At 42.7% G+C, this 24,854-nt stretch overlaps 1 protein-coding gene across 2 annotated transcripts in view; it reads right to left on the bottom strand.

Moving 5' to 3' along the window:
* Positions 1-24,854, bottom strand: part of si:ch211-225h24.2 (uncharacterized protein LOC564539 homolog) — a 77,366-nt gene that overhangs the window by 13,336 nt on the left and 39,176 nt on the right. Inside the window, exon 3 of one of the 2 annotated variants that reach the window (XM_067984190.1) lies at positions 21,013-21,107. The exons of the other annotated variant lie outside the window; for it this stretch is intronic. Within the exon in view, the coding sequence (XP_067840291.1) occupies positions 21,013-21,107 (95 nt within the window). The remainder of the gene's footprint in view (positions 1-21,012; positions 21,108-24,854) is intronic. 2 annotated transcript variants of the gene reach the window in all.

Genomic DNA, 24,854 nt, shown 5'->3' with positions numbered 1-24,854 from the left:
CCAGTGGCAGTAGGCTCCCTCTTGTGGAGCCCACCCTGTATAACAACTGATCCAGAACTCAAGAAAATGGGTCAGGGTTACGGCAATCTCAGGGTGACGGACGGAAGTTCTGCCCCGCTGCAAAATGGAGAATCCAGAGCTAGGTCTTTGCTGACCTCCATTGGCTCCCGACACACCAGTCAAAATTCTGGTCCTTGTTTACAAACCCACCCAGTGCCTAACCCCACCATACCTCTACAACGTCCTTCAGCCCCACATTCCAGCCCAGCTCCTACACTCCTATGATCTGGTCTCCTGTTCCACACTTGGTGGCACAACTTTCACCTGTTCTTGGCCCTCTCCTTTCGGAACTCCCTTACTGAACCTCTTTCCCCTGTCGCTTTCCTTCCCACGTTTAAGAACCTCCTCAGCGTCTACCTTTTTGACTCTGGCTTCAGCCAACTCTCTTAAACCCTCTACCGTTTGGTTGATCTCTCTGTTATGCGAGAAGTGACTAAGGATGATTTATTACATTTAATGTGATTTGTTGTTGTAAGGTAGAGTGATGGCAGTGAATCTTTATTCATGGATACTGGGGGATTTAAGGACACACACTGGAAAATTCTGAAATCTTGTCATAATGATTATCTAACAAAATATTGGTTGCCTGAGTTTGCAATGTCAACTTCTATGACCAGTTATTAATTTTTTGTATTCTGTAAGCATCATACTCCAGTTAAATGATCATCTTCATAAAGACACTAGAAAGTAGCAAATTCCACAACCAGTTATTATTTTGCAATTTAATAACAAAAGTATTACCAGTTCATCAAAAATATCACCAATAGGTAAATTGACCAGTCTGTGTTCTATTTTGTCAACTAAGTTCAAAGTAATCAAGAAACAAACCCAAGTTATTAATTTTATGTAAATAGGATTGTTGTAGATATTTTGATAAATAAGTACCATAAAAACTAACCAGTTACTGAAATTGAAAAATGGAACAATTTATTTTTGTTTTTAAAATCAAATGCAAACTAACTTGTAAGAGCCCCAGCTGTAAATATAAATCCAAATGTATTAGGAAGCATTCAATACTCTAGGATTGTAAATATATATTAATGCCAAAGTCTGTGTATTCTAGATACAATTTTGAATAATTAGATGGGATTAAACGATTGCTTCTGGTCATAATTGGTTTCATGCTATTTTGCTGACAGTCTTGAGCACCATTTATGCTAATAACCAATCTCAGGAGATTATGGAAGGAACACAGCAAATTAAGTTCTCCACTAGTACTGTAATGGTTGTGGCTCTTTAGACTTTATATCATGTGTAATACATTACGAGATGCACACAGAACCAGAGTTGTTTTTTCAAGCAAAAGGAAATATAAATATTCAATTCACTTTTTCCGTGAAAACAGAAAACCAGAGATTTTGTCCATAATCTGCAAGAGTGCTGCTATTCCCTATAATCAGGGCTATTGGTTTATGGTGACTGAATAAATCAAATTCAATTTTTAATGGTGCTTTGGCAATCACATTCTGCAATTAAGTCAGTTCCCCCACCCCCCATGTAAACCACAAACCAGTGGCCCTGAATGTAATACATGAGGAGGGGGGCCTTGTCCCTACCTAGAGAAGTTTTCCATATAATTCAAAATGATATAAACAGAGCTTTCTGCACACTTTGTTACATTTTATTTATCTTTATCTGTCTTTCTGCTCAAGCTGAGGAATATCCATGCTGGGAAATAGCACTTTAAAATAAAAATTCCCCCAAAATGACCTATTCTCTAAGATCTTCTTTCTTCAAATAAGCATCCTTTACATACCATAGGAGTTAAGCCTAAATTGATTGGTTCTGGAGAAGCTACATGCTCAGCATGCCCAAAAAATGTCATGACATTGTAGATAGACAGTGTTACACAAAGTCTCCACATCCTTTAAAGCCCAGGACTGCTGCAGTTTGTTTTATCCTGAAGCAAAGCTGAAACTGACTAAGTGCCAAACCGTAACACAAAAAAACCCCTACAATTGTTTGTGGGGCCTGGTGGGATGGTTTGTTGGGTTTGTGTACATGGGAGAAGCAGATCATTCAAAGAATTAAGAGGATCCTAACAGAATGGTTATTGTTCTTCTTCATTAAGCCTCCTAAATGTGTTATAGGAGTGTACAAAACTTTAATTCAGAGGGGTAAGACTTAACACCTGTTGCAGAGCAGCCATAACACAAACTGCCAGGAGTACTGTCAAAGATGTGTGCAACAGTCAAATCTAAACAGTAATCCCTAATATACTTGAGAATTACTCCCATGTGGCAGCCCTGAAAATAATATCAGATTCTGATTGAGAGATGCCCAGTGAGCAGCCATGAAATGGATGGAATGAACTGTGACTTCTTCCTTATAATATGGTGGCAGAATGCACTCGACCACCCACTTAACTATCTACAGTTTGGTCACTGGCTTGCCTTAGGACTTTACATCATAGAAAGCAAATAATTGTTAATTTATTTCTGAAATTACTTTGCTGTAGAGATATTGTACTATTTACAATTGTAAACAATTTTACAACACCAAGTTATAGTCCAACAAATTTATTTTAAATTCCACAAGCTTTCGGAGGCTTCCTCCTTCCTCAGGTGAACGGTGTGGAAATGAAATTTTCGAATCCTTCGCATTTGAAAATCACAGAACAATGCCTGGTGATTACTGCCCGTTGCCAAGGCAATCACAGTGAGCAGACAGAGAGGTGTCACCTAAAAGGCCACCGAATATACAAACCCCCAAAAAAAAGAGAGAAGGAAGACAGTCAATGACCCGTTATATTAAAAACAGATAACATTTGTTCGCTGGTGGGGTTACGTGTAGTGTGACATGAACCCAAGATCCCGGTTGAGGCCGTCCTCATGGGTGCGGAACTTGGCTATCAATTTCTGCTCGACGATTTTGCGTTGTTGTGTGTCTCGAAGGCCGCCTTGGAGTATGCTTACCCGAAGGTCGGTGGCTGAATGTCCATGACTGCTCAAGCTGTCAGGAAATGCGTCTATGCCAGATTCATCAGCCGCACTCGGAAGACAGTCCAGAATGTCACCCGAGCACAACGCAACGCCATCAAAGCTCTCAAGACCAACCGCAACATCGTCATCAAACCAGCGGACAAAGGAGGAGCCATCGTCATACAGAACAGAACGGACTATTGCAAAGAAGCATACCGACAACTGGACAACCAGGAACACTACAGACGGTTACCCACAGACCCGACCAAAGAACACACCCATCAGCTCAACAAACTGATCAAGACCTTCGATCCAGACCTTCAAAACATCCTACGCACTCTCATCCCACGTACTCCCCGCGTGGGAGACTTCTACTGCCTCCCAAAGATACACAAAGCCAACACACCCGGACGTCCTATTGTATTAGGCAACGGAACCCTGTGTGAGAACCTCTCTGGATACATCGAGGGCATCCTGAAACCCATCGTGCAGGGAACCCCCAGCTTCTGTCGCGACACTACAGACTTTCTACAAAAACTCAGTACCCACGGACCTGTTGAACCAGGAACACATCTCACTACGATGGACGTCTCGGCACTCTACACCAGTATCCCCCACGATGACGGCATCGCTGCGACAGCATCAATACTCAACACCAACAACGGCCAATCTCCAGACGCCATCCTACAACTCATCCGCTTCATCCTGGATCACAATGTCTTCACCTTCAATAACCAGTTCTTTACCCAAACACACGGAACAGCCATGGGGACCAAATTCGCACCCCAATACGCCAACATTTTCATGCACAAGTTCGAGCAGGACTTCTTCACTGCACAGGACCTCCAACCAACACTATACACCAGATACATCAACGACATTTTCTTTCTATGGACCCACGGTGAGGAATCACTAAAGAGACCACACGATAACATCAACAAGTTCCATCCCACCATCAAGCTCACCATGGACTACTCCTCAGAATCAGTTTCTTTCTTGGACACACGAATCTCCATCAAAGACAGGCACCTCAGCACCTCACTCTACTGCAAGCCCACGGACAACCTCACGATGCTCCACTTTTCCAGCTTCCACCCTAACCACGTCAAAGAGGCCATCCCCTATGGACAGGCCCTGCGAATACACAGGGTCTGCTCAGACGAGGAGGAACGCGATGGACACCTCCAGACGCTGAAAGACGCCCTAGTAAGAACGGGATATGATGCTCGACTCATCGATCGACAGTTCCGACGGGCCACAGCGAAAAATCGCGTAGACCTCCTCAGAAGACTAACACGGGACGCAACCAACAGAGTACCCTTCGTCGTCCAGTACTTCCCCGGAGCGGAGAAACTACGCCATGTTCTCCGCAGCCTTCAACATGTCATCAATGATGACGAACACCTCGCTATGGCCATCCCCACACCTCCACTACTCGCCTTTAAACAGCCACCCAACCTCAAACAAACCATCGTTCGCAGCAAATTACCCAGCTTTCAGGAGAACAGCGTCCACGACACCACACAACCCTGCCACGGTAACCTCTGCAAGACATGCCAGATCATCGACACAGATACCACCATCACACGAGAGGACACCACCCACCAGGTGCACGGTTCATACTCCTGTGATTCGGCCAACGTTGTCTACCTCATACGTTGCAGGAAAGGATGCCCCAGAGCATGGAACATTGGCGAGACCATGCAGACGCTGCGACAACGGATGAACGGACACCGCGCAACAATCGCCAAACAGGAGGGTTCTCTCCCTGTCAGGGAACACTTCAGCAGTCATGGACATTCAGCCACCGACCTTCGGGTAAGCATACTCCAAGGCGGCCTTCGAGACACACGACAACGCAAAATCGTCGAGCAGAAATTGATAGCCAAGTTCCGCACCCATGAGGACGGCCTCAACCGGAATCTTGGGTTCATGTCACACTACACATAACCCCATTAGCGAACAAATGTTATCTGTTTTTAATATAACGGGTCATTGACTGTCTTCCTTCTCTCTTTTTTTTTGGGGGGTTTGTATATTCGGTGGCCTTTTAGGTGACACCTCTCTGTCTGCTCACTGTGATTGCCTTGGCAACGGGCAGTAATCACCAGGCATTGTTCTGTGATTTTCAAATGCGAAGGATTCAAAAATTTCATTTCCACACCACCTGAGGAAGGAGGAAGCCTCCGAAAGCTTGTGGAATTTAAAATAAATTTGTTGGACTATAACTTGGTGTTGTAAAATTGTTTACAATTGTTAACCCCAGTCCATCACCGGCATCTCCACATCGTACTATTTACAGGCACACAATGAAAACAGCATTCCATTTCCAACTGGTGTAGCAACAGACAAAACAATGTGGCCTGAATAAAACTACGGGTGCATGCCTACTATAACTGCAGCACTGATGTGAAGCAAGTTGGCTTGCGGAATGCGAATGCACCGCAAGAAGCAACTCTTAGTACGAATTCTGGGTGATTTGCAAGGACTGCCTTCTCAAAATGTCAAATCAAATGCAGTTGATCTAAGTTAAGGACTTATAGTTCACTAACACTGTCTATTCATAATACATGCTGATTTGCCCTGAACTAAGGGGCAGAAATACTCTAGAGCCAACAATACCACCCTCAATGCTAGGTGTATTGTTCCATAATTAATTTGCCCTGTAGCAGCACACCCCAATCTCACAGGGTTGTGTGCATGAGCACCATCAGCTGTGGAAGAGGCATTAATAAGGGATATCCCTGCAAAACAGTTCTCTCGTGATTCCTATGTGGAATTTAGAGCCATGGCCTGGTCAATACTTACTTTGTAAGGAAATGAGGCTCAGAGGGTTCATCTGAAGGGACCTGAAAAGCAGATGAGCATTGGGAACTACAAATATTTGCTTTCAAACCTTATGCCTGTAGATAGCTTTTCAATTGGAATTATGATCCCTCATGCAGAGGGGATATCAGGTCCTGGAATACCATAAAGCAGTGGCAAAAAAACTTTTTTCTGGGTAGTTTGGAAGAATGCCTCCAGGAAGGTTAGGTTTTGCATGGGTTGTAGATGAGCCTTTTCATAATTGACCAAGAAGTCTAGCTTCTGATTATCTGGCTGTGTTAGAGAAGGGGTTCTGATGAGTCAGTTGTCCAGATATAGATAGATGAGGCGATGTGCTGCAAACATAGATAGGCATTTCATAAGAACCACAGAATTTTGAGGTGAGGCCAAATGATAATATCTTGTACCATGAACTTTGCCCCTCAAAATTGAACCCCAGTAATGTTCAATGATATTCCCAACTGGCAGTATGCAAGTAGGCATCCTTTGGGTCTATGATTGCTAGCCAATCCCCTGGGAATGCAGCCAGTATGATCCAAGGTAGTGACAATCTTAAACATTTTGACATTGGATTTCCAAAGGATTTCCCGATCTCCTGCCGTAATTTCAGCGGGGGATTGGCAGAAGCTCCAGAGAAACAGTGCAAACATTTGCACTGTTTCTCTGGAAGTTCCGCTGATCTCCCGCTGGAGAAGCCCTGAGGAAATTACAGTTGTTCATATTTTAGAAACTATGTTAAAACATTTAGGTCTAGCACTGGACGGAGAATCCTCTGTCTTTTTGGGTACTTTAAAATATCTGACGGGTTAATCAAGGACAGCCAGCATGGATTTGTTACGGGAAGGTTGTGTCTGACTAACTTGATTGAATTTTTTGAGGAGGTAACAAGGAGGGTCGATGAGAGTAACGCGTTTGATGTAGTGTACATACATTTTAGCAAGGCTTTTGACAAGGTCCCACATGGCAGACTGGTCAGAAAAGTAAAAGTCCATGGGATCCAAGGGAATGTGGCTAGTTGGGTCCAAAATTGGCTCAATGGCAGGAAGCAAAGGGTAACGGTTGACGGATGTTTTTGCGACTGAAAGGCTGTTTCCAGTGGGGTCCCGCAAAGCTCAGTACTAGGTTCCTTGCTTTTTGTGGTATATATTAATGATTTGGACTTGATTGTGGGGGGTTTGATCGAGAAGTTTGCAGATGATACAAAAACTGGCCATGGGGTTGACAGTGAGGATGAAAGCTGTAGACTGCAGGAAGATATCAATGGACTGGTCAGGTGGGCAGAAAAGTGGCAAATGGAATTCAATCCAGAGAAGTGTGAGGTAATGCATTTGGGGAGGGCAAATAAGGCAAGGGAGTACACAATAAATGGGAGGATACTGAGAAGTGTAGAGGAACAAAGGGGCCTTGGAGTGCATGTCCACAGATCCCAGAAGATAGCAGGACAGGTAGAGAAGGTGTTTAAAAAGGCATACGGGATACTTTTTTTATTAGCCGAGGCATAGAATATAAGAGAAGGGAGGTTATGCTAGAACTGTATAAAACATTGGTTAGGCCACAGCTTGAGTACTGCGTACAGTTCTGGTCACCACATTACAGGAAAGATGTGATTGCACTAGAGAGGGTACAGAGGATATTTACAAGGATGTTGCCAGGGCTGGAGAATTTTAGCTATGAGAAAAGATTGGATAGGCTGGGGTTGTTTTCTTTGGAACAAAGGAGGCTGAGGGGAGATTTAATTGAGGTGTATAAAATTATGATGGGACTAGATAGAGTGAAAATGGAGGACCTATTTCCCTTAACAGAGGGGTCAGTGATCAGGGGGTATACATTTAAAGTAATTGGTAGAAGGGTTAGACGGGAGCTAAGGAGAAATGTTTTCACCCAGAGGGTGGTGGGGGTCTGGAACTCACTGCCTGAAAGGGTGGTAGAGGCAGAAACCCTCAACTCATTTAAAAAGTACTTGGATGTGCACTTGCGGTGCCGTAATCTATAGGGCTATGGATCAAGTGCTGGAAAGTGGGATTAAGCTGGATAGCTCTTTATCGGCCAGTACGAACACGATGGGCTGAATGGATTCCTTCTGTGCCGTAACTTTCTATGATTCTATGATCTCTCTGGCTCGGAGTGAACCCTACCAATTGCATCTGATTCTAGCAATTTATTAATCTCGCCAGACAACGCTGATATTATGAGAGGATGCCACAAATTTTCTGATCGGATCCATCAGGGGTTTGCTCATGAACCGAGGATGTATATTTCTGACAGTCTCCAGGACTTACTGCATTCAAAAGGTATTTAATTGAGCAAAGGGCGTAGACATTTTGATGTGAGGCACTATAGGGTAAATTTTGCAACGGCTGCACTAAGAATGGCCACCTTTATTCTGTTTCCTCCTCCCCTGTATTATCAATTTTGCCCTGAATAATACACGACATACTGTTTAGTCGCTCCTCATTAGTGTGGTTTGAGAACCAAAGGCTTATCTGGCTAGCAACGGCTATGACAGGTTATTTTAATGCCTATTCGCAATTAAAATGGACAATGCCAACTGTGAAAACACTAAATAGGTAATTTTCTGACTTTGCACTTCTGCTGGGGACCCTTGCTAGTTGGAAACACATATTGGAAATTCTAGCATGCACACCATTTGATTTTCCGACCACCAATTTAAATCCTCTTTATTCCCACTATAAACTCACCAACTCACTGCCACCAATGCATGCACTCAAGCACAAGAACGTGTGACAAATTTTCATGGAACTCATTTTGCATGTGATTCAACCATTGTAATATATCTTCTTTCCTTTCTTCATATGCAGAACAGAAACAATTTAATCAGGCCTCGGCCCTGGACCTACCAAGTGCTTCTCAGTGGCGAGGGTCACTAATTCCTACCCACCCAAGTGGCAGCTCAAGACACATGCACCATCCTTTCCTGATAGTGTCTAGAGTGCACCAGATGCTCACAAAATACATGATGTGGAGATGCCGGTGATGGACTGGGGTTGACAATTGTAAACAATTTTACAACACCAAGTTATAGTCCAACAAATTTATTTTAAATTCCACAAGCTTTCGGAGGCTTCCTCCTTCCTCAGGTGAACGGTGTGGAAATGAAATTTTCGAATCCTTCGCATTTGAAAATCACAGAACAATGCCTGGTGATTACTGCCCGTTGCCAAGGCAATCACAGTGAGCAGACAGAAAGGTGTCACCTAAAAGGCCACCGAATATACAAACCCCAAAAAAAAAGAGAGAGAAGGAAGACAGTCAATGACCCGTTATATTAAAAACAGATAACATTTGTTCGCTGGTGGGGTTACGTGTAGTGTGACATGAACCCAAGATCCCGGTTGAGGCCGTCCTCATGGGTGCGGAACTTGGCTATCAATTTCTGCTCGACGATTTTGCGTTGTCGTGTGTCTCGAAGGCCGCCTTGGAGTATGCTTACCCGAAGGTCGGTGGCTGAATGTCCATGACTGCTGAAGTGTTCCCCGACAGGGAGAGAACCCTCCTGTTTGGCGATTGTTTTGTATGATATTTTGTATGATATTTTGTATTTTGTGCCGGCACAAGCTGGCACAAAATACAAGTCACTCGGAAAAGGTGGTGCTGGAGACAGAGGAGGAGCAGTAAACTGCTTTCGAAAAGGCCAGTTTACCTCCTACCTCAGCCGAGAAGCAACGGTATGCATATCTCACTGAGTCTGCTTTCAAAAGAAAGCTGTTTTCAGAATAAGACAATTGGGAGACCTGCAGTGGAGCACACAGGCAGAAGCCTTTGGCTCTACTATAGAACAGATTAGATTAAACAAAGCATGACCAAAGTCTTCACAGATAATGTTGCCATTAGATTTGCTATCGTATGGATCAGTGGTTACAAAAGCCAGGACCCAGGAACAGGATCATGACTGCGGCTAGCATGTATCAGGATGCTGGTTTTCTGGACAGCTCCATATCCATCCTCCTCCACTGACTATACATGCCAGGTAGCTCCTGCATCGGTGGCTATGCCAAAGCCATTAGCTGGGTCATCTGGATTGCTCTTACAAAGAGCCGGCACAAGCTCGATGGGCTGAATGGCCTTCTTCTGTGCTGTAACCATTCTATGATGATGCTATCTGAAGACCCACCTCAAGGAGGTTAAGGACAATGGTTATAAATTCAGGTCTGCTGTAGATACCTTCTTTAGGATGTGTAGCATCACTCTCCCCCTTAAGCAGCCTGAGCATTTTACTTTTATGAAGTTAACTCACACCATCCAATATCTACTTGTATGATAACATAACCTTGACAAGTAACAATCTGGATCTGGACTGGATATTCATTTCTGTTGCATGTCCATCTCTCTGATGATGGACCACAAGGTGAGGCGAGGCTTGGTTATGAATTGTACTTAATTCACAGTAAGGCAAGCATACAGAATGACAATTATGACCAGTTTCACTTATTTCCACCTATATGACTTGTCTGTGTGGAATAATATAAAAATAACAAACTTGCCATGCTACCTCACTTCAGTGGGCCATCTTGCTAGACATGAAGTTAATTTTCTAACTGTCCTCTCCTGTATTCAATCCTTCTCACATCTGTTTATTGGTTGACTGCCTGGGTCACATATTGTTACCAAAAACTAGACTCCAGCGTCAGCTTTTAGTCAACCGCCCCACAGAGTGGAATGCACCAGCTTAACTTCACAATGACCCCTGCTGAGTTCAAATGAATAGAGTAGTCACAGCAGCAATGAGTGTGAACCATCACTGGAATGTCAAACTATCTTTCATGGTCTCTAGTGCTCTGGTTTCGGACATTCATCTGAAAATCTAATCTACACCTGCCAGCCCTGCTGTCCTGTGACTTTAACCCTTTGAGTGCTACGTTTAGCTGAATAGTAGCATTTTACACCAAAGTCTTTCTATGGCAGCAAGATCTGAAATCTCAAAATATGATAGTGACCGTAATCCCAGAATCTATAACTGACACATGGCATACTGCCACCTCATTTACTTCAGCCACTGGAGAAGTGTGTAGAAGGATTGCTAGTTTAAGAGAACACAAATTATGTCAGAAAAGGGAAGCACAGTGATGAACAACACCAAGCAAACACACATAACACACTCATATAGGGAATAAATATTTGATAGCACTTAACGGCCCGATTCGATCTACCAAAATGCATCACCTCACATTTATCTAAATTAAACTCCATCTGCCATTCATCGGCCCACTGGCCCAATTTATCAATGTCCCGTTGCAATCCTAGATAACCTTCTTCACTGTCTATAATGCCACCAATCTTGGTGTCATCTGCAAACTTACTAACCACGCCTCCTAAATTCTCATCCAAATCATTAATATAAATAACAAATAACAGCGGACCCAGCACCAATCCCTGAGGCACACCGCTGGTCACAGGCCTCCAGTTTGAAAAACAACCCTCTACAACCACCCTCTGTCTTCTGTCGTCAATCCAATTTTGTATCCAATTGGCTACCTCACCTTGGATCCCGTGAGATTTAACCTTATGTAACAACCTACCATGCGGTACCTTGTCAAAGGCTTTGCTGAAGTCCATGTAGACCACATCTACTGCACAGCCCTCATCTATCTTCTTGGTTACCCCTTCAAAAAACTCAATCAAATTCGTGAGACATGATTTTCCTCTCACAAAACCATGCTGACTGTTCCTAATCAGCCCCTGCCTCTCCAAATGCCTGTAGATCCTGTCTCTCAGAATACCCTCTAACAACTTACCCACTACAGATGTCAGGCTCACCGGTCTGTAGTTCCCAGGCTTTTCCCTGCCTCCCTTCTTAAACAAAGGCACAACATTTGCTACCCTCCAACCTTCAAGCACCTCACCTGTAGCTGTCGATGATTCAAATATCTCTGCTAGGGGACCCGCAATTTCCTCCCTAACCTCCCATAACGTCCTGGGATACATTTCATCAGGTCCCGGAGATTTATCTACCTTGATGCGCGTTAAGACTTCCAGCGCCTCCCTCTCTGTAATATGTACACTCCTCAAGACATCACTATTTATTTCCCCAAGTTCCCCAACATCCATGCCTTTCTCAACCGTAAATACCGATGTGAAATATTCATTTAGGATCTCACCCATCTCTTGTGGTTCCGCACATAGATGACCTTGTTGATCCTTAAGAGGCCCTACTCTCTCCCTAGTTACTCTTTTGCCCTTTACGTATTTGTATTATTCAGCACTGCCAGCACTTACTTTATACCTCCGCTCTTGGAGAAAGTAGAAGATTTTCCCTGTGTACTTAGTAAGCAATTTCATGTTTTCTCTTCAACTTTCTCACTTTCTGAATGTACTAAGCTATGTTTGGGCACAGTTCTAAAGGCAGTGGCCAGCTGATGCTCACTCCTAAAGATTAGGCACCTGGTATCTTTAACATCTTCCACCATCTACACCTAAGCCCTTTCCATAAGGAGTCTGTGGATAGAAATCAGGAACAGGAATCTTAGAGGGGTTTTCCTCCATTCAGTTTTCTAGCACTCCTATTGTGACCCTGGCTGAAACCAGCTACCTCGAGTCAATCCAGGTATCGAATTTGGGATTCTCCCAGGTTGTTTGGCTCATTATCACACTATGTGTTATATCTGATTACTGAACCATTGGCTAGATCAATTAGTTTTTTAATAGCACACTATAAGTTAGTATTAACAGTAAGAAAGGGAACAGTATAAGAACACCTAATTTATGGCACAGTCTAAAAAAAAATAAAAAGACAATCTGTTGATGCTGCATCCCAATTCTTTGAAAGAATTGATTACTAGAGACAAGAATAACAATTATTGATACGAAATAGAGATAAAAATGGTTCAGTTTCAGGCATCACTTTGTCCATTATCACATTTTATGTGTTGTAAATTATAGAAGTAACTGAACAGGACTGATTGTTAAACTAAATCTGAAACAAGCTGGTTGAACAGATATGGCAAACACTAGAATGACCTGTCAAGCTATGTGTTTTAACTGTGGCAAACCAGAACATTATAAAACTCAATGTGCACTATCACGAGGCAAGCATACCATCAACAGGACAATAGTACACATTACATTCAGAGTTTTACTAAGCCAATTACAATAAGCTGAGTGAGCACAATAAAGAAAAAGATCCCCTCCAAACTAACTAACACTGCCAGTATGTGTAGTGTATTGATTGTTACATAATTCAAAACAGTGTGGCTGGATGGGTCACTCTGAAGTTAGTACAAATTAAAAGGAAGATTCTTCTGACAGGTAACCAAATGCATCATCATCAATACCAGCCAGGAAGGTACAGGTACAATCCCTGGTGTGTGCTCAGTCATATGGCAACAGTGGTACAAAAATTTACCTCAGCGTCCCTGGACTAAGATGGGGCGTAGAAGGAAATCACTCGAGGTTCTTGCTCCAAAAGCCTAACCAGTAACTGCTAGAAAGTCTGCATGTGTGAACTTTGGATAAGGGCAGGCTGACTTCAACGGTCCATTAGTTTTCCAATAATCATCGTATAAAGTCGCTGGTGAAGGATGGCCACTTGAGTGAGGTACCAGAGGGAGGCTGGAGCACACAAAACTGGACCCAGCATAATCCAGCACCTTCAAAAGAGGAGGGAACCAATTGGAAATAAACAAACAAATGCACACACTACAATGGGAGTATTTAAAAGGAACCTAAACCTCCTATTGGTACATTTGTATTACTGAGGCTGTCTTTCTACCAAGTGCTGTGACAGAAATTGTGCCAGGGTTGCTACCTGTCTAGTTTTGAACTGGACAGTCGGGATTTTGGGTGGGCTGTCGAAAAGCTCCTTTTTATGATCCCACGTAGTTTAAGAAGCAAGTGACTTCAGCAACAGCTAATTAACTAGCAATCTTTATCAGATAGAGAGAGCATTATATCAAAGTAGACTCAAAGAATGAAAAGCACTGTTCAAGGTGACTCTCTCCTCATCAGCATTGTCATTATTGCCAACCAGAGTCCAACTAACCCATACTTAGTAGTGATTACTGCAAGAAATGTCAAGAATTGGCTTCTGTACAGCACAATGAAAACTGAATGTTGACATAATATTGGGAGCTTTTTTAACACGTGTATAATTGTTTTGATATATTTCCAGTAAAAACTGGAATACAAATATAATAAGCCAACAGTTGATGATGCAGAAGTTTGATGCTAAAAGCTCTATGTGGCCTTTGTTAACAGGGGTAATAGGGAAATTGCACAACCTATGTCAGACAGACAATGACTGATCCAGCACAAAGTAGGAATTAAAAGGAAAACTGAGCAGATGGTAGATTAAGGCATAAGCATCTAAAAAGCTATACATACAAGAAACAACTTCCAATGGACAGGGCTGTAGGACGGCACTCACACTAATAAACAAATGCTTCTAAAAATTTCTACCCAGTCTTCTATTACTACTCTTGCAGAAAATTCTGATCAGGCCTCTCATCAAGCCTTGAGGCAGAAGACAAGAGAACAAAGCCCTGCATGCACACATACTCCATCTGCTTCATACGCAAAAAGAGAAAATTCAACCAGCAAGAGAGAAAGGCTCAAGAGATTATTACAGCTCCAAGATCAAGAAAAATCAATATTTCTGGATTTACCAGATCCCCAGGGGGAAGGGCTCATTTGATTAATTTGAAATAAATCCAGATTCAATGTCTTACCGCTGAAAGCACAAATACAATGAAACTTCAATTATCCACCATAATGGAGGTGACACCCCACACCTTTAGTGGATGAAGAAAACTGGTCGTTAATCAAGAGTCCCCAAATTGCACTGCTAATTGATTACTGCTTTAGTGTTTAAATGCTGTGCCTCTTCCCATCCGCCTGCCTGAGTCCTCTCCAACAGCACTAACCTCCGTTGGTTCTGCTGGCAAAAATCAACTGGCATTAGAACAGCTGATCTGCTCACCTATAATTCCCAATCGCAGTGGTCCACAACTCCAGCCTCCGGACCTGCCACAGATCTGGGGGGGGGGCCACCAAAATCTCTTCCCCCACCTACACCAACCAGGGGAAGCCCAGCTACAGAGGGGAATGTTAAAGTAAAATATGCCCTCACCTCCAATGATCCCATCAGCGGCCTAAGCTGTTTTGATCCCAGTAGAGCTACAGACTTTAAAATCAATACAGAGCTGCCCGTTTAAATGCACTCCTTTGCCAGTGAAGATCATGAACGCACACTGCAGGTTTTGAGCGATTGGTCTGAACCACTCACCCATCCACAACAGTAAAAATGGCAGAAGGCACCCCGTTTCCGTTGCTGCTCTGACTCTGCTGCCTTTAGGGTCGCAGGGCAAAATCGCTACTTGAAATGGGTCTTTTTATTTACCTTACACGCTGCTGCCATTGTCAGGAATGATGTTGGTGACAACACCAAGTTCAATGCAACATAAAGGGCAGATCGTTATCCTGTTACACTTTCAGTAGAAAACTAGAAGGAACTCTATTCCAGGGGCAGTAAAAGGAAAAACAGTAAAAGAATAAAACAGTAAAAGGGAATACGCAGTAAACGGGAATATATTGAGAGGGGTAGAGGAAGTGAGAGACCTTGGAGTGCATGTACACAGGTCCCTGAAGGTGGCAGTACAGGTAGATAAGGTTGTGAAGAAGGCATACGGAATGCTCTCCGTTATTAGCAGAGGTATAGAATACAAAAGCAGGGATGTAATGATGGAACTGTATAAAATGCTGGTAAGGCCACAGCTGGAGTATTGTGCGCAGTTCTGGTCACCACATTACAGGAAGGGCGTAATTGCTCTGGAGAGAGTGCAGAGAAGATTTACAAGAATGTTGCCAGGGCTTGAAAATTGCAGCTACGAGGAGAGATTGGATAGGCTGGGGTTGTTTTCCTTGGAGCAGAAGAGGCTGAGGGGTGACTTGATTGAGGTGTACAAAATTATGAGGGGCCCAGATAGAGTAGACAGGAAGTACCTGTTTCCCCTAGCCGAGAGTTCAAGAACTAGAGGACATAGATTTAAGCTGAGTGGCAGAAGGATTAGAGGGGACATGAGGAAAAACTTTTCTACCCAGAGGGTGGTGGGTGTATGGAATTCACTGCCCAAATTGGTGGTAGAGGCAGGGACCCTCAACTCTTTTAAAAAGTACCTCGACCTGCACCTAAAGTGCTGTAAGCTGCAGGGCTATGGACCGGGTGCTGGAAGGTGGGATTAGAATGGGCACCTGGTTGTTCTTCGAGCCGGCACGGACTCGATGGGCCAAATGGCCCCTTTCTGTGCTGTATCTTTTCTATGGGCGAAATTGGGTCAGGGAAGATTACTTGCACTCTCTATACGTGTACAGAACAGAAACTCAAGTAGCTTCTTGACAGAAATACCCACTATACTAGCACAGGAGTTAAATACTCCATGTTCATAGGTTGTTGCTTTAACATTATTCCTAACATTTGTTTGAACAGGAATGTCTCTACCTAAAAAGTGTATCATATAGATAATTGGAAGGACCTTAACAAGAGTTTTAGGAGTGAAATAGAACCTAGGCTGCAGTTATACTGCAGCTACAGATGTTGACAGTGCCTTTAGTCACAAGAGTTCTGCACAAGTGCCTCGACACATTTAAAGAGCTCTGGCCCCAGGCAACTAATTTTCAATGTTAGGAGAAAACGGGCTTCTCTTCCCTTAGAACATTGAAAGGGTTCCAAAAAAAGTTTTAAAAGCTCTCAACATGAGTCCTTTTAAGATGTGGTCTTTCACTAGGCTAAAGTTAAGCTGCTGCTGGTGTGAGATGACTGCCTGACAGGGTCTAACATTGCTTGGATTTACTGAGCTCAGCAATCAACCAGCACTGGGCTCCCAAATTATTTTGTCACTTTCAAGTTTATGCACATCCAAGGCCACTTTACATCAATGCAAAAGTGACTATATAACTACATGTCTAATGACACATGGAGAAATTACCATCAGCCTATTTTAAAGAACATTTCATTTTACCTAACAATAATTATATTCTTACATAACAATTACTCAAGGGTTTTCCACTCATCACCATTCAACCCGAGTTCCTCATCTAAAACTAAGGTTCTGCAGCACTTTTAACAATAAAAACAGCATTTTGATTTATTGCTTTTGTGATTTCATAAATCATAAGGTTGCAGGATGTCAGGCTTGATAGCCAACCTTTTCCAGGGTAGCTCCGGAGGTATATCTACAAGGTTTGAGCATTGGCAATCAATATGAAACAGCCGGTCAGTCTTTAAGCATTGTGTGGAGTCAGAATTGTTTCCAGAAGTTACTGCCGCATTGATCATAATTAAAGCAGAAAAGGAAATTTCTAACCAGAAGATCAATAAATATGATGGCCTGCTGCTAACCCATCATGTGATCTCATTCGGGACAAACCATCTTTGTAAAGCATTTTATCCCTTTCATGTTAATGACACTTCCAGTCAGTGAACATGACATTTATAGACCAGTTATATTACACATTCTGCATCAACTGAAGTAGTTTAGACTTTGCACCGATGCAAATTGTGTTGTGTACTTGGAGACAACAGGTCACCAGAGTGAAATTTAGCAGTAAGAGATCATTTTGTGGAGGTAGCCTCACAACACTTCAGTTTTGCACTGGCTGCAATACAGCGCGCCCCCCACCCCCCAAAAAAAAATCAATGGCTAGGAAACTATTGTGCATCAGGCACAATGAGCTCTATGTCCAACACTCCTCACCAGGAGCAGAGACTCGCGAGGGCAATTTTAACATCACCCGCCCGTCAGGAAACTAAATGGATCAGGTGCAACACTGGTTTTACACCCTGCCCGATTTTACTCTCCAATGAAACTGGCATTCCACCTGATCTCATGGATTTCCCGTCCGGTGAGTTAGGTTAAAATTACCACTGCAAAATTTTAAAAACTTCACATTTAATCTTTTTAATTTGAACAGTGTGTCTCATTAGCTCTTTGTTAACATTAAGATTGTAACGGCTTTCGGATGCCCGGCATTAAAACAGATTATCTGGTCGTGCATCTCAATGCTGTTTGTGGGACCTTGCTGTGCGCAAAGTAGCTGCCACATTTCCCTACATTACAAGTGATTACACTTCAAAAGTACTTCATTGGCTGTAAAGTGCTTTGGGATGTCTTGAGGTTGTGAAAGGTTCTAAATAAATGCAAGTTCTTTCTTTCTTTTGGGTTCCATTCTACAATAGGCTTCCTTGTCCAGCTTCAATATGCTGGGGGATCAGATACCGATACCATTATGTAGGACTCTACTGCCCTCATAGCCACCTAAACATGTCAGTTCCCACACAGATCAGTGGACATGTTGAGCGAGTATCTACAGAAGGGCATGGCTGGAAGAGGCACTGATGAGACTACTGTTTCTCAGCACACATCCTGCCCATTCACTCAGAAGACAAAAGATGTGCCAGAAAGTCGGCAGCAGTAGCAGCCAGCCACTGCAGCAAAAGACATGGCCGCACCAGTTGCATGGCCATCTGATCACTCAGCACAAGGAGACACAAGACCACCTCAATTCCAAAAAGCAAGGCTCCCTCCGACACCCAGCAGTCAGCCACCTTACTTGTTCTTGTCACTAGGGAAGTATCTAGGAGGAGTACAAGATTAAGATGCAGAACATATAAAACACCGTCACCAAGAGCAAGCACTGGGGGAAACAAACACTAGCAACATACAATAATCAGTTTTAGGAAATTAAATTTGGTCACACTTTAGTTAAGCTGCATTCAGACAGTTTTCTTCTGGCAATAAGGAATAAGATATCAGCAGATCATGGCAGCTGAGTTAGTGCAGAGGCCACTGTTGAAGATGTATTGGGCCACTGCATTGGGCACATGTAACGAGGACAGTTAATGCATTGGATGGGTGGTACTTCGCCATGAGCGCCTGCTGTATTACTCTTACTGCCAGCAAAGTATTTCCACAGGAATATCTTCTCACTAATCATCAGTCTTGCTTTGTCCTCAACAGCTGGTGGTGCCTTCTCTGCTTCCATTTATTTCACTGTTTGGCCTTTCTGGATGGGATCATGCAGCAGACTATTATAATCTTGGGAGACCCTGACTGATCTGTATTACGAGATGCCTCTTGATCTGTCCAGTATGTGAAGTGTTGCTTGAGATGCCTATGGTGTTCAATAACAATCCTGGTGTCTATATGAGCCTCATTGTATTTTCATTTATTGCAAATTGTGGCTGTTGCAACGGTTCTGACAATGCTGTGTTCAAATTCAAATGGATCCAATAGAGATCGATTGCTGTTTGAATATGAAGCCTAGCAATGGGGGAGCATCACATGAACAGACTGCATCTAATTGCATCTTTGTCCTGACTAAGCAGCAAGGAATCACTCCAAAATCCTGATATTGAAAATGATTCTATTCCCAGGATTTGGGACGACGTCATGGTGAGACCAGATGGGCGGCAAGATGGTGGAATTCTGCCCCACCACCAGAATTTCTGGACTCCGATGTTTTATTGAGGCTGTGAACAACTTGGTAAGAAAAAATTGATGGATTGGTTGCTTACTTTAGCCTTGTTAATTGATGACTGAAGGCTCCTCCTATTGAAGTAGAAGAACATTACCATTTTAGGTCTAATAATTTTGGTATTGTCAAGAGGGACAGGAAATTTTCACTAAGGTGTAAAATTCATAAGATTACGTTTACATTTGTGGTACAAATGGAGGAAAAGAATTATGATCAGCACCTTGGGCTGAAGAATCTCCACATCTACATTCTAGAGACACTTATGGGACTAACTACATTTTGATATCTAAATAATTTTCAGATAGTTTTCTAATATGATACTTACACCATGATATCGATAACAAGGAATTGGTAGCACTTCAAGCACTTCCAATTAATCAGTTTGTTAAAGGTGTATCCAACCACAAATGAAAGTTGCAAATAGCAAAATTCTGGGTTACTGTAGTAGCTACAATCTATTTCAGTCATTGAGAGCTGTACAGAGTTTTTAAATGGCCATGGCATTCACTGTCTAGGCTTACATATTAAGAATAGGGCATGAAACAGCAGGTTCAAAGTTTGGGGCTTCAGCATGGTTGGACCTATTTATTAGCAATTATAAGGTTGAGTGGGAGCAGATTCACAGTGATTGAAATTTGTTGTTAGCAATAGGTTTCGGGATGAGGAGTGTGTAGGTGTGCTTTGCTTTATCCATCGTCATCAGATTTGAGACTGTGGGATTCAGGGCGAAACATATTATGTATTGCTATTAGGTTGAAGGTTCAGCATAATTATTATTTACTGTCATTAGATTGGAGGGAAAGGTCAGTGTGATGAATGTCATCAATTACCAATAGGTTTGAGGGGGGATGGGAGTTCTGAGTATTTAATATCTATTGTCAGTAGGTCTGAAGCCAAGATAGAGTTCAGTGTGGTTGGTGTTATTTATTATCAGTAAGTTTCAGGGTGAGGCGAGGGAAATCAATGTGATTAGTGTTATCTACAGGCAGTACGTTTGAGGTCTAGGTGGGGTTCAGTGTGGTTGGTGTTATCTGTGAGCAGCAGTTTGGAGGCTAGGAGAGATAAGTATAGTTGGGAGTTATTTGTATGCAGCATTTTCACATCTGGGGAGGTTCAGTGTGGTTGCAGTTGTCAGCGATAGCTTCAATGCTGAGGGTAAGTATGCTTTGGATCTACACAGGCAGTGCAACATTGTTCTGTGGCTCAAAGATTTATTGCTGCTGACTTTCCTGTTCGATCTCCCCACATCCCAAGTTGTAAAGTTTCAGTTACAGATGCTGACTGATAGCTTTTTGTACCTTCTGGGATTTAGCTAAAAACAACAACTAACAAACAGTAAACATCTTTACCAGTGCTGGGAAGTTACATCTCTCAATTTAAACACAGGAAGTACTTGCAGCACTGTGAAGTAAAAAACAAAAGAACTCTCCTACTTGCAGATACAATCACTGTGCTCCCAGCTCCAGCTCCAACCCTTCATTGCTTTTCTCAATTCTTCTGTCATCTCCAATCCTTTACAGCCTGTTTCAGTACCTTTGTTTCTCTCCATTGATACCACAGCTCTGTCACTCCTTTATTGCATCCATTTTCTCGGATTTGTTGTTTTAAAAAAAAATCAGTAAATAATTTAGTTCGAAGAGTTAATTAACATAGTTACCAGAGGATCTTAATAACTTCCAGCACAGGTTCTGCCCCCGTGTGAAATAGTGAAGCTACTCACCATTTAGGTTCACTGTCAGTCAGCAATTTGTGCTCATCATCTTTATTGAAAAGTGAGGTTACTTCTTTCCAACCTTTTAGACTTGCTCCTTGAACCTAAATCAAGGGAAGAGTTTATTAATGTAGCAATAATTAGTATGCACAATGTGTAATGACAGGAATATTTGTGGATTCCCTTGATGGCTCCGTTGATAGGCACATTGTCTAGTGTGGAACAGTCATACAGATCAGAATGGTCTGATTTTTTGACTCCTGCTCTGCGCTGAGCTCAGAGAGAGCAACAGTGGAGGAGTTGCAATCGATCTCAGTACACGTGGGTTAGGCAGGAGGAAAAAAAATGTTCCAGAGTTCCTGCTCCTCAACGCTGTCCAGTGAACCCTGCTAGAATGCGCATGTGCATGGATGTTTGAGGTGTGGATGGAGTTGGACTTTGACTAATATGCCTCACGGTTGAATAGCCTGTCAAGATTCAAACTTAAGGAAGGCCACTTGGGCAAGTTATTGCAGGACGGCTGGTGTCCAGGGAGCGAGACTCTAGCACAAGTCAGAAAAAAAAGGAAAATAAAAGAGGAAGAGGAAGGTCGGGGGGGAGGGGAGGGGACGCAGATATTGATTCTTTAGTTCTCTGACAAAAATCAGTAATTTAAAAATCTTCTAAAACACTAATTTGATGCACTGGGTTAGATCTTGACTCTATGCGATAGTGTAAAACGAGTGATAACGAGTCAGCAGCCTGTTTTACATCTCTCCTGATTTTTATTTCCATTGAAGTCAGTCGGGAGAGATGTAAAACAGGCTGCCAACTCGCTATCACCCATTTTACACTATCGCACAGAGTCAAGATCTACCCCACTGTCTCCATCAGCACAATCTACTAATCAGGAAAAAGAGATAAATGGACAAATAGCAGAGACTAGCATATTGGAGAGCTGACTATACATTGCTATAAAAGGAACTGGGACCAAGGAAAAACTTGGAAATGACAAGGATTTGTCACATCAGGAGGTCGTTATTATTTCCCATTCAGAAAACCAGGTGTTTAAATGCTGTGCCTCTTCCACAGAGAGAAAGAGAAAAATCTGATCAGACATCAGTGTAAGAATTGGGAGAATTAATGGAGCTTGCATTTTGGTTATGGTACTGAACTAGCAACCCAGAAGTCATGAGTTCAAAAGCTACTGTGACAAATTATGAAATTAAATTCAGTAAATCTGATTATTTGTGGGCTAGCACCATGAAAGATGCTGGTCTATTGTAAATACCAAACTGTTCATTAACGTCCTTCAGGGAAGAGAACCTGCCATCCTACCTTGTCTGGGCTATAAGTGTCTCCATTCCCACACTACATGGTTGACTCTTAATACCCTCTGAAGTGGCCTAGCAAGTAACTCAGTTTGGAAGATCAACCATCACTACCTTCTCAGGGCAACTGATGATGGGCAATAAACACAGCCTTACCAGCATCACCTATATCCACAGCATAGATTTTTTAAAATGAAAGCATTGTCCAACAGGTAGAAAGGCTGGAAAATGCAGAGGTGCTGCCATAATCTTCCAATCCTCCTTAGATAAGGGGGTGACGCCAGAGGACTGGAGAATGTAAATGTTACACCCTTATTCAAAAAAGGGTGTAAGGATAAACCCAGCGATAACAGGCCTCGGTGGTGGGGAAACTTTTAGAAACAATAATCCAGGACAGAATTAGCAGTCACTTGGACAAGTGTGGATTGATTAGGGAAAGCCAGCAGGATTTGTTAAAGGCAAATCGTTATTAACTAACTAGATTGAGTTTTTTGATGAGGTAACAGAGAGGGTCGATGAGGGCAATGCGGTGGATTTGGTGTATATGGACGTTCACAAGGCATTTGATAAAGTGCTGCATAATAGGCTTGTCAGCAAAATTGAAGCCCATGGAATAAAAGTGGCGGTGGCAGCATAGATAGGAAATTGGCTAAGTGACAGGAAACAGCGTGTAGTGGTGAACAGTTGTTTTTCGGACTGGAGGCAAGTATACAGTGGTGTTCCCCAAGGGTCGGTACTGGGACTACTGCTTTTTTTGATATATATTAATGACTTGGACTTGGGTGTACAGGGCACAATTTCAAAATTTGCAGATGACACAAAATTTGGAAGTGTAGTTAACAGTGAGGAGGACAGTCATAGACTTCAAGAGGATATGGACAGGCTGGTGGAATGGGTGGACACATGGCGGATGAAATTTAACACAGAGAAATGCGAAGTAATACATTTTGGCAGGAAGAACGAGGAGAGGCAATATAAACTAAATGGTACAATTCTAAAGGGGGTGCAGGAACAGAGAGACCTGGGGGTATATGTGCGCAAATCTTTGAAGGTGGCAGGACAGGTTGAGAAAGTGGTTAAAAAGGCATACATGATCCTGGGCTTTATAAATGGAGGCATAGAGTACAAAAGCAAGGAAGTTATGTTGAACCTTTATAAAACACTGGTTTGGCCACAGCTGGAGTATTGTGTCCAATTCTGGGCACCGCACTTTAGGAAGGATGTGAAGGCCTTAAAGAGGATGCAGAAAAGATTTACTAGAATGGTTCCAGAGATGAGGGACTTCAGTTACATGGATAGACTGGAGGAGCTGGGGTTGTTCTCCTTAGAGCAGAGAAGGTTGAGAGGAGATTTGATAGAGGTGTTCAAAACCATGAAGGGTTTAGATCAAGTAAATAATGAGAAACTGTTCCCATTGGCGGAAGGGTCGAGAATCAGAGGATACAGATTTACAGTGATTGGCAAAAGAACCAAAAGCAACATGAGGAAAAACTTTTTTACGCAGTGAGTGGTTATGATCTGGAATGCGCTGCCTGAAAGGGTGGTGGAGGCAGATTGAATCATGGCTTTCAAAAAGGATTGGACAAATACTTGAAGGGAAAAAATCTGCAGGGCTATGGGGAAAGAGCGGAGGAATGGGACTAACTGGATTGCTCTTGCAAAGAGCCGGCACAGACTCGATGGGCCGAACGGCCTCCTTCTGTGCTATTATGATTCTATGATTAAAAACTCCATGTTCACAACACAATCCTCAATACGAGCCTATCATTTTTCTTGCTGTGCAGCAAGATATGTAAAATGCCACAAAAGACAGGCTAAAATGTAGCATTAAATTAATAAGAATGCCTAGCAGCCTTATAACCCGAGAACCTTATCCTAAGCCAAATGTGTATGTAAAATACAGTGGTATTGGTGTAAGAAAGGACAGTACATAACTGAATTCTATTGCTTTTTCCACTCATGTAAAATACGAAAACATTTAGCATTAAATGTTAATTCACATATTTACATGCAGGGCAATTATAAAAAAGTATATTATCTTTGATTAAAAACCCCGTCTCAATACTTGAACACAACACTGACAAGAACCCTGCCTTTCTGTCACAACACAGCCACACAAATAAATCTCAGCAGCCATAACAGATACCAGGACATGCAAACTCAGGTAAAATTCCAGCAGAACAGACCTAAAAAAGATAAACAGGAAACTTTTTTATTGTGTACTGTAGAATATTAAACAAAAATAAATGTTGCTTCAAAACCATCTCCCACTCCTCTGTGTTGGATTACTATGTAAATCACTCCAGCTTCAACCTTGGCACTTGTGACACTATCTGAACTTTTCGGGCCATAAGTTCAGCTGCATAGCACACTCCTTTTAGGCCTCCTAAGGTCTCAAAATGGCGTCCAGAACGCGCACACACGCTTCTACACACTTGGTGGGCGCGGACGCCATCTTGGTAAAGGCGTTTGCGTACGCGCAGATAACGAACACCGGCACATGTAAAGTAAGGAGAATATGCCTTAGATCAGTGTAGAACG

The sequence above is a fragment of the Heptranchias perlo genome, chromosome 5, assembly GCF_035084215.1.
Source record: "Heptranchias perlo isolate sHepPer1 chromosome 5, sHepPer1.hap1, whole genome shotgun sequence".
Taxonomy (NCBI): domain Eukaryota; kingdom Metazoa; phylum Chordata; class Chondrichthyes; order Hexanchiformes; family Hexanchidae; genus Heptranchias; species Heptranchias perlo.
Note: the sequence above shows the minus strand (reverse complement) of the source record. Positions and strands in the feature narration are given on the sequence as shown.